The sequence below is a fragment of the Agrilus planipennis genome, unplaced genomic scaffold, assembly GCF_000699045.2.
Source record: "Agrilus planipennis isolate EAB-ADULT unplaced genomic scaffold, Apla_2.0 scaffold2, whole genome shotgun sequence".
Taxonomy (NCBI): domain Eukaryota; kingdom Metazoa; phylum Arthropoda; class Insecta; order Coleoptera; family Buprestidae; genus Agrilus; species Agrilus planipennis.
In genome coordinates, this window is record NW_020442464.1 from 3804096 (window position 1) to 3813936 (window position 9841).

Genomic DNA, 9841 nt, shown 5'->3' on the forward strand with positions numbered 1-9841 from the left:
AATACTTTTATTTTTCATATAGACCTGAATATATAATTATCCAAGTAACCTGAAAATGAATAATCAATTTTATATTTATTAATAATCTAAATATTTCTGTAATACTATAATTTTATCTTTACGACATATACTTACTAGAAAACCGGCAAACGATGTCATAAAACCTTCTTTAGTTAACTCCCATGTACCTCCAAATTCTTCTTCATCAATATTTTGAATACTTGTACAATATAGATACACAACCCCAGTATTAACTAATGCAAACCTAGAAACATTACTCCTGTTGTTTATTTCAACATGATAATTTGAATTAATTTTGTTGAATTATAACTTACAAAGCTAGTCCTAAGAATCCTTTCAAAGGTAGAAGTCCCCAAAAAATTCCTAGAAGTATACCTATCACCTGTCTGAACCAATAAATAACATCTAAAAATTCTTCCTAAAATGAGGACATAAATTTAGCACACATTACATTTTTAGTTTTCTTTTAAAAACTATCGTTTATTAACTGAATTAAACAAACAATAATAGGAAACCTTGTCAGGCCAATCGGAATTAGATGAAAATGCTTTAATCCAGACTGTTTTTTTAGATTCTGGTTTCAGTAATCCATTTTTCTCAGTCAATTTTGTTTTGGTTGACATTTTACATATAATTTATTTGAAAATTGTTCAAAAATCCAATAATTAATTTTAAGGTTAATTAATGCCAAGTTGTCTTTTGAGGTTACTTGCATTTATGTGATTTTAGACATGTATTTATCATAGATTATTTAAATATCCATCATGTATCATAGAGGAAAATACCAATTTTCACCAAAGATCTTCAGCAGGCAAAATGATAGTGTCAATTATAACACATAACAATTCTGTTCTTTCTATTCTTAACAATTTTAATTAATCATTTATTCAGTACAACTTCACTGAGAAGTTGGTTTCGTTTTAAATATTGTATCTAATAATTTAAAGGACAGTTTTGTAATTTTTGTCGCAGTTGGCAAAAGACTTATTGACGTACTTTTGACACCATATGATTTATCTATGGCATATGATAAAACCAAAAAAGCCATTAAACAATTCTTTTTAATTTTACATAAGTAGAAATTGTTTTGCACGTTTCGGTTTATTATTCAATAGTATTCGAAATACATTTTACGAAATGTCTATATTAAACGAAACTAATGACGTATATTCTCCAAACTTCGACGGAGCCTCAAGTTTGCCAAGTAAGTTGCATGTGTAAATGTAATTTTAAAATAAAAATTAATCTAACTTTCATTCATTTGTAGGTGGTTATAAAGCTTTTTCGTCTCCTTATTTGAATTATGATCCGGGTTATATTCCTACAAGTCAGCCAGAATTTATATTTTTGGACGGAGGCAGTAAACAGCGAGGTAGATTTGAATTAGCTTTTGGTCAGATCGGAGGTTCTTGTATGTTAGGCGCTGCAGTTGGCGGTGCAACAGGTTTCTTCAACGGTCTCAAAGCGACAACATTAGCAGGAGAAACAGGGAAACTAAGAAGAACACAGTAGGTCAATGTTGATATTTTTAATTTAACATTGTTTTAATGATATAACATTTTAGAATGTTAAATCATATTATGAAAAAGGGCAGTGCCACAGCCAACACATTAGGATCAATAGCAGTAATTTATTCTGCTTTTGGTGTCTTTTTATCATGGGCAAGAGGAGCAGATGATGATTTGAATACTATTGTTGCTGCCACAGCTACAGGTTGTCTGTATAAGTCTACAGGTGAGTGCCTTTTAACTTTTATTTTACTGATCATCGAAAAATCCACTGCATTGTTAAGTTACTTAAAATTAAAGATTATTTTAAATTTAGCTGGTCTTCGGAAATGTGGTATAGGTGGTGCAGTAGGACTAGGATTATCTTGCCTTTATGCCTTGTGGAATTCAAGGGACAAATTATCTGACTTGAGATCATATAATCCTGCATAGGGACTTAATTAACGTGATAGGTAGACAGTCTACTTTTTAGGATAAAATAAATAAATTTCTTCTAAATTATTTTTCTCACATGTAGAATTCTTAATTGCTATATTATCTAACTACATGAATTTTAAAAAAGTTAATAAAAGCTCTCCAGTACCAATTTTTTGCTCACTGTAAGAGTGTCTTAAGATTTTAAATAAGAGTGCAAGTACAAAAGGAATAATATAATGTATGCCAAATTTAAGTGGTCGTTTGCTATTCTGTGGCCTAATCTGTTTGGCGTATATTAGGTTGATAAGTGTCAGATTTAAAAATTTTATTTTTATTTTAAGTCTGATTAGTCATTTTTGTACACTGTGGCGCTGTGATTTATGAATATAATCTCTATAATGTAATTAATATGTTAAATAATATCTCTTGTGTTTATCAGTTTGTGTTTTACTCCATGTTTTAAAAAATACATGTAACAAGCAAAAAAAAAAAACAGAATAATACCCACAGAATTATCGAAACTTATATTAAATATAAAAATATCTACATTTGTACAATGCATTAAACATAACAAAACATAAAGTAAAAGTCAAGGATCAAAAGTAAAAACTACAAACCAAACATTCCCTCATTTACAAGTTTGCCCCATGTGAGTAAAACAAATATTGAAGACCATTGATGTTGCATTTCAGGCAGTGTTCTTTTAACTTTTTTAAATTCCATATTACCTAAAGCATTCATAATTATTATTGATAATTTCCAATTCCCTCTGATATTGTAATAGAATAAAATATCTGAACTATTCAGAAGGAAAAACTATTTTGTTGCACAATTACCTATGTTTATAAGGAACAGGTTAGGGGCTTTTTCAAAATTTTGTTCCTTCTAAATAGTTATATCTTCTTTAACCTTTCAAATGATAATTGTTACTGGTATGTACTAATTTTTGAAATTTTCAATTAGAAACACTGAAGTCAATATATTTTTAACTTTACAGTTACTTTGAAAAAGCCCCCAAAGCATTGGAAACAGGCAATTGTGTAGTAAAACGTTTTTTTCATCTGAACCTTTAAACATATTTACCTGAAGTTTCATCTTTAAATTTCTGAAAATCCTTAGTGTCCCAACCAATTTCTCCATCAACATCTATCCCTAAAAGTGGTATTTTTGGAAAATGTTTATTAAATAGTGTAGTTTCCATATCTTTATCATGTTTAGCAGCACAACAAATTCTAAAAGCCACTCCATCTGTTCTATTTTGACATTTTGCTTTTAACTAAAAGAAAATTTATTTTTCAAGAAGTTATATGGATTCAATTGTTACAATATAACAAATAAAAGTATTACTTTATTAAAGGGCCCATTTGTAATTTAGTTTATTTATACATTGTTTTGAATTGCTTGAAATTGTAATTATAGTGCTGAAATCGGTGCCTTGTATGTAATACTTTTATTTTTCATCAGTTCTATTTTAATTTTCAGTATAATTATACTTTTCCAAGACATTCTTCAAACTCATAAGTTGAATGTGATACTCCAGATACAACCATTGATCCTGCATTAAAATCAATTTCAGCATATTTGTTTTGCTGGAATGTTATACAAAAATATTCTCGTGCACTGCAATACCTTTGTATTTGATAACTATCACTTAAATATGGTTTTATGCCTTTTATGATACCTCCTCCAAGAGCAAGAGATGCTGCATCTTCTCTACAAAAACACACAAATTATTTATTTTATAAGTCTTTATATTTCTCTTCATGTAACCAACCCATCTAGTACACAATTTAGAAATTTCTCAATGTTGCGATAAGGATTACTAATGTGAAAAGTCAGCAAACACTTAACAACTTCATCAGGTTTAATATATTTTGAAAGGGTGCATTTAATAGCAGCATCAGATTGTGATGGGTTGCAGTGAAACATTGATATTTTCACATTAGGAATTTCAGGAAGAGAAACACTTTGAAAGACAGCTCTTGGTATTTTCTCTGCTGTCTTTTCTATAAAGTAAAAAAAATTGAAATCATTTTAAATTAAACTTGCAATTTTTGTAATTGACTCACTTGATCTAATTAAATTAGAGAGATCTATTGGAGTTACACTTGAACAAGACAAAAAGCAATGTTCAATATTTTTAGGAACTACCTCTTTAGAAATATATTCAACAACTGAAAAGTAATATCCCAATTTCATTTTGTAGTTAAAACATTATTTAAATAACAGATAACTTACATGTCATTCTTTGGAGCTGATTTTCATGCAAACAAATGTATTTATCTAATTTTATATAATGATAGTCATAAAATATAATGCACTTGGATATATTATTATAATTGAAACATTTGCTAGACTGAAATATTCTTTCTCTTTCGACATAACTGACCCAGCTTACTGAACTTCTTTTTTGTAAAATCTTTGCCGCTAAATCCTTCCACACTTCGTTTACCAGCATGCAATTCTTAAGATCATTGCAATTTAGATAATCAAAAACTGCCTCCAATAGTGGGAAAAATGATTGTAAAGCGTTTCCCAACTGAAAAGATTCAGATGGCTGAATTTCTACTGTGAACTTCTTTTCGCTAAATGACGGAATACAATAAATGTTACTATCATGGGGACTCACTTGAAACTACAAAAAATGCAGTAGTAAATCAAATTATACATTATATTGCTAACTTACCATTTCAACACTCATTGCAATTTTTGAAAAGATAAACCAACATAAACTTAAATATTATATATGGTAATTGATAATGATAATTATAATATGAAAGTAGAAAAGACCTCTTTAAACTGTAAACAAAGAATACTGTAAATGAGAAAATAACCTGAGAAATTGCTGTAAATAGACACTTAAGAACTACAAAAAAGGTTAGTGGTTATTTATAAGTAATAATTAATAATCAAAATCCACTTACAGTATCATAACCTATGTATGACCACAATAATGGCAAAGAAATGAATAATAATCATAATAATTCATAGTAATAATTCACAGTAAAAATAAGAAATCCCCACTTTTAAAGCAGGATGGGAAAACCCCAAAAAAAATATATGACAGTAAAACGAATAGCCAACAGAAAACAAAACACTGATACCATAGATTAAAATGAAACATGAAATACTTCAGTAGCAGCCAATCCAACTAGATGGCAATACACTGCCTGCACTCGGAAAACGAAGTCAAATTTTTAAAATTTCAGTTCACTCGTTTGTGAATATTTCTGACATGATTTTATTAGTGACTAATTAGGTAACTAATGATTAATTTACTAATTAATTGTATAATGAACTTTCGGGTATTCAATCAATCGAAAATAGAGATTCTAAATATCCAAACAAATGAAAACGTGTACATTACAACATGTAGTTAATTTTGGACCAGGGAAAGGTAGGAAACAAACCACTAAAACAACATATTGTCTAGATTTGGTTTGTTCATCACAATTGTACACAAAGTTAATTTAGGTGAGAATACTTAACATAATTAATTTTAATTGATTTTTATTAATCTGTTACCATCCTATCTGTTTTAAATCAGCAATGGAGAAGACAAGAAGACCCTGTACTTAAAATACTTTTTTATCTCGCATATTCTATGTTCTGGAATTAAATTTTTCATGAGAAATCATAGAGAACAAAAATTTAAAGAGAATATCGAGTAAAAGTTTTGAGAATGCAAAAATTTTAGGCATTTTGTTCATCTTGCCATTTTGTATTAAAAGTGACTCCACAAAGCTGTTCATTTTGATGTTACAGAAAAAGCAAGTCCATCTTCTATGGTGTACTTTTCATCTTGGATGATTTTGTAGTTAATTTAAGTAAGCATACATGAATAAAATAAAATAAAAAAGTTATTAATAATATTAAGTATAGCAAATATGAATATATACTAATATTAAATTGTATCAACAGGGGTTGATTTAATCATAATAAATGAACATGGAGATGACAAATGAGAAGGAATTGAAGTATGGAGAAATGGAATTTCCTTAGTGTTTCCACCTCTTAGACTTGGAAAGAGTAAGAAGTGTAATTATTTTACCAACTGGAACCTTTTTACAAAGTTGTGTGTGATTTCATAATTATTATAATTTGTTACTCTTTTCTGAATTGCCAACATTAGTAATTGCATTTTATAGCTTATTGTTTAATTGTGTTTATCAACTTTTAGTTTATTTAATTTCCAGTACTTAGTTTACATTTTAATATATATTTGGGTAATTTTTTACATTAGTTGACATTGGAATTGAGACATGAAGTTTAGTCAGGTAGGCAGTACTCACCAAGTAAAGTAGTGTGGTAATATTTATTAGAATTTTGTTTATTATTTGTTTAAAAATCAGTATGACTGAGATACAGGCTCTTATAGTTTTCTTAATCGGAGGAAATTCCGGTAGGTACGGCCCTGGCTTCAGCTGTTCCCGCCAAGCATCGTTTGTCCTAAAAGATATCCTCCTAACATTATTCCAACCTATCAGACCGCCTTCGGCGGGCAGGGGCATTACAAAAACTCAAGTTTATCATAAGTCTACCTAACTAAACAATGACGTCATCAATGCATATTTGGCGAGAACAGCTGACGAAGGGCTGCAGCCATGGCCATACCAACTGAAATTTCCTCCAATTAAGAAAACTTTAGGAGTCTGTATCTCAAGCTACATTGGTTTCCGCATGGAATTAATACTACCACACGATTCTACTTAATGAGTACTACTTACCTGACTAAACTTCATGTCACAATTCCAATGTCACCTAATGTAAAAAATTACCTATAAGTTTGTCTTTTTATTCATTTCTAATGAAAACATTACACATTTAAGTATAGCTATTATAACTTTGACTGTAATGTTTAGTTGGGTGGTAGTTGTACATTCCATGTTGGATGTGATGGGTTACGAAGCATGGGCTCTATCAGCCCTCCTTCCCTCAAGAAAGGAGCAGTACCTAAAGTCCTAAAGGAAAGTGCCTTTTTTTTTCATTGGGAACAGAGACAGTGTGTTGTTTTTAAAGGAAGGATTTAATACAACGAAAAGGTAAGTAGCAAAATCAATTAACAATAGTAGGTGAGGTCCTAGTCAGGTCAAGTTCTTAGACATTTGTAATGCTCTTTCAATAGTCAAGTTTTAAACATTATTTCAGAAAAGTCAAAAAACAGCAGCAGTGTGAAAGTTGACATATAATTATTAAAAGAGCATTTATTTTAAGTTTTCTATTGTAAATGTTAATGGAAACTTTGTGTATAATTACTTCAGTAAGAGAATAAAAAATAAAGGGAAAATGAATATTAAATATTTAAATTTTGAACATATGAGATGTTTGTTTTAATTATTAAGGAATGGTACATTAATTACATGCATATCCATTATTTTTCCTTTCATCTGCCTCTAACTACGCCATTTCAAAATGCTATTATTTTATTCGCTTTAATATTAATAGTTATTAGTTGTCTTTTTAATTTCCACAGGTTGACCAACAGATGAGAATTGGAAGTTAATTTTGACCCTAGCAATGACAATAAGCGAAGCCTGCATTGGTAGCTTTCTTTCCGAACTTGTTTTGCTTTTTGCATGTGTGAATTTTAAAACGCTACAGTCTACAGCTAATCAAGGTAAGAATTATAGTATGATTAATATTAATTGTATGTTATTGATTTGTTGCCAATTTTTCCCCAAAAGACGTTGACATGAATTTATTTAAATTTTTCCGAAAATACTTTTGGCGTTTATAGCGCCACTGTATTTGTTGATTCTGTCAAGAAAATTCATAGAGAACAAATCTGCGGAAGTGAAGATCATAGTAATTAAATCTTATTAATTTCATCATTGCATGCATTTTGTCAATCTTTCCATTTTGTATCAAAAGCGACGCCTCGTCGCCGTTGTACAAGTTTGCAATTTTACTTTCCGGTGCTTATTTTCATTATATTTCGTGTTTTAATCATTTTAAGGTGTAGTTTAATCGCTTTTCTTCTCAATTTTTACAGATTGACGATAAATTAAGAGTGGAAGAGCGTTCATTTAATGAATACTTATCAATAAGATTTCATTTTACAGGGACATTCACTCCAGAAAATAGCTGTACCTACAGTCTCAAAGAAAGCATGATAGTGCATTTGTTTCATTTGGAATGGGGACAGTGTGGCATTGCTAAAGGAAGGATTTATGACAATGAATGAACTGGTAAGTAACAATATCAATTAAAAATATTGAATGAGGTCTCAGAAACTTCAATTAGATTTGTGTTACTTTCATTAGACAACTTGACAACTTTTCAGAAATGGCAGAATCAGAACAACAGAATTGATGTGGAACTAATGTTTCCATCAGTGTGAATGTTATAGATTTACTTGCTTTGAAAGTGGTAATTAATTACTTTTTCTTGCCCGTCTCTATAGATTATACAATAAAAGAGAAGGAATTGCAGTTAATTTTGATGCTACTGAAGTAATATATACTTCTGATGTCTTCACTTTGCAACATTATGGAGTTAATTTTGAATTTTCGGGGAAGAGGCAACTGGAAATTAATTTGGAAAGGACTGAAACAACAGGTTGTCTGCAGTGGTTTTCCTCTTGGATTTGGCTTGCCCATTAAACTTCAACAACAAAATACTCCTTCCTGCAGTTAATTAAGGTGAGAATGCATTACATCATATTAGTTGCTCTCTATGTCTTACTAATAACCAATTATCTTTTGTTTAGTATAAATTGAGGTTAACGTGTATCTACGGTATTTCATTTTTTTTTTTTTTAATATCTGTTGAGAGTATTAATTGACGTATTATCGTGCATCTATGATTATCCATATTTATGTCATGATCTATGGTCATGGTGTAAAATGACGTTTGTCGCCTTTTTATTATGACTCCACAATTTTACTTGCTTTTTGGTGCTTATTTTTAGGTGTGTTTAATTCTTTCCTTACTTAATATTGTAATTAATATATTTTTTTGTCCATCTCTGCAGATTATCGAACAAATGAGTTCAGTTTAGCTGTACTGAAACGGCCATGTCTACATGGGTGTTGTCTTTTCTGGACTTAGTCTTGATTTGCTATTTTTGTCTTCACCTCGCAACGTATGCAGTTAATTTTCAACCGATAAGTGGAAGCAACTGGAAACTTATTTGAACAACAGACTTTCTGCCGTGGTATTCTGGATTTGGTTTGCTTTTTACACCTGCAAACATTGAGAGGTTGCAGTCTACAGTTAATTAAGGTGAGAAACTTGATAATAGTTAATTTTAATTGCTCTTTATTAATCTATTACCACCGTATCTGTTTCAGATCGACGCTGGAGAAGACAAAGATGACCCCGTAGTTGAAATAGTTCTTTATCTTGCATGCTCCATCTAGTAAAATTCATTAAGTTGATTTTATTCAAATTAATTTTTTATTTTGCATGTTTTTTTGTAGTTATTTGTAGTTAATTTGAATTAGTTTTTATTTTGCATGCTTATTTTTGTTCACTTTATTTGAAGTAATTGTTGATTGTAGATGTTTTTATTTTTTTTGTATGTAGTAGTAGTGTAGTAGTAGAAATAACACGTTTAGTAGTTGTAGTATAGTCTAACGTTGCTTACCTCTTCGCTTAGCTTACTGCATATTCTTCCTAATTTGCTTTGCATTTACCCTACGAATTCTACATGATTCAACGTTTCGTTATCGTGTTTGTTTCTTCTCACCCTTGTGGAATTAGGGAGGGCCTCCCCGAACGACTTCCCTTGGGCTTAGCTATTTAGTTGATCTTAAAAGTGTCTTATACACTTTTCGCGAGTCTACTCTAGCGTTACTTCCTTTCAGACAGGGTACAGTGGGTTATCTGGAATAGGAGCAATAGGCGACTGCCCAGCTTGCCTTGGCGAAATCTGTCCGATCTTCTCTACCAAA

At 30.3% G+C, this 9841-nt stretch overlaps 3 protein-coding genes and 1 long non-coding RNA gene across 8 annotated transcripts; 2 read left to right on the forward strand and 2 right to left on the reverse strand.

The window, feature by feature from the left end:
- Positions 1–7: 7 nt before the first annotated feature.
- On the reverse strand, positions 8–744 carry LOC108741101 (uncharacterized protein RAB5IF homolog). The gene is made up of 4 exons (XM_025980937.1): positions 537–744; positions 336–439; positions 136–265; positions 8–49 (listed from the first exon to the last, which is right to left on the reverse strand). Exons 1-4 carry the CDS (start codon positions 642–644, stop codon positions 8–10), a joined length of 384 nt encoding a protein of 127 aa, XP_025836722.1. The 5' UTR covers positions 645–744.
- Positions 745–1017: 273 nt separating this feature from the next.
- Positions 1018–2384, forward strand: LOC108741029 (mitochondrial import inner membrane translocase subunit Tim23). The gene is made up of 4 exons (XM_018475656.2): positions 1018–1225; positions 1289–1529; positions 1586–1755; positions 1846–2384. Exons 1-4 carry the CDS (start codon positions 1159–1161, stop codon positions 1959–1961), a joined length of 594 nt encoding a protein of 197 aa, XP_018331158.1. The 5' UTR covers positions 1018–1158; the 3' UTR covers positions 1962–2384.
- A 73-nt stretch (positions 2385–2457) lies between these two features.
- LOC108740953 lies at positions 2458–4955 on the reverse strand. The gene is made up of 8 exons (XM_018475532.2): positions 4871–4955; positions 4633–4745; positions 4185–4581; positions 4016–4120; positions 3721–3952; positions 3440–3659; positions 3030–3222; positions 2458–2674 (listed from the first exon to the last, which is right to left on the reverse strand). The coding sequence occupies exons 2-8, from the start codon at positions 4645–4647 to the stop codon at positions 2556–2558; spliced, it is 1281 nt and encodes a 426-aa protein (XP_018331034.1). The 5' UTR covers positions 4648–4745; positions 4871–4955; the 3' UTR covers positions 2458–2555.
- Positions 4956–5065: 110 nt separating this feature from the next.
- LOC108741172 lies at positions 5066–9278 on the forward strand. Of its 5 annotated transcripts, none has more exons than XR_003232435.1 (9): positions 5066–5420; positions 5494–5773; positions 5868–6018; positions 6809–6988; positions 7420–7563; positions 7939–8134; positions 8350–8587; positions 8920–9170; positions 9239–9278. It is a non-coding gene; the product is annotated as an uncharacterized LOC108741172 (long non-coding RNA). The 5 variants fall into 5 exon arrangements; XR_003232436.1 differs by having other exon boundaries at positions 5868–5984; XR_003232437.1 differs by having other exon boundaries at positions 5868–5975; positions 7095–7563.
- Positions 9279–9841: the final 563 nt, after the last annotated feature.

Coding starts and splice junctions, on each gene's coding strand:
- LOC108741101 (XM_025980937.1), bottom strand. CDS start 644: ATGTCAACCAAAACAAAATTGACTGAGAAAAATGGATTACTGAAACCA. Junction 266..335: donor GGATTCTTAGGACTAGCTTT/GTAAGTTATAAT, acceptor TAATGTTTCTAG/GTTTGCATTAGTTAATACTG. Junction 50..135: donor CATCGTTTGCCGGTTTTCTA/GTAAGTATATGT, acceptor ATTCATTTTCAG/GTTACTTGGATAATTATATA.
- LOC108740953 (XM_018475532.2), bottom strand. Junction 4,121..4,184: donor TCAGCTCCAAAGAATGACAT/GTAAGTTATCTG, acceptor ATTACTTTTCAG/TTGTTGAATATATTTCTAAA. Junction 3,953..4,015: donor CTCTAATTTAATTAGATCAA/GTGAGTCAATTA, acceptor TTTACTTTATAG/AAAAGACAGCAGAGAAAATA.
- LOC108741029 (XM_018475656.2), top strand. CDS start 1,159: ATGTCTATATTAAACGAAACTAATGACGTATATTCTCCAAACTTCGAC. Junction 1,530..1,585: donor GGGAAACTAAGAAGAACACA/GTAGGTCAATGT, acceptor ATAACATTTTAG/AATGTTAAATCATATTATGA. Junction 1,756..1,845: donor TTGTCTGTATAAGTCTACAG/GTGAGTGCCTTT, acceptor TTTTAAATTTAG/CTGGTCTTCGGAAATGTGGT.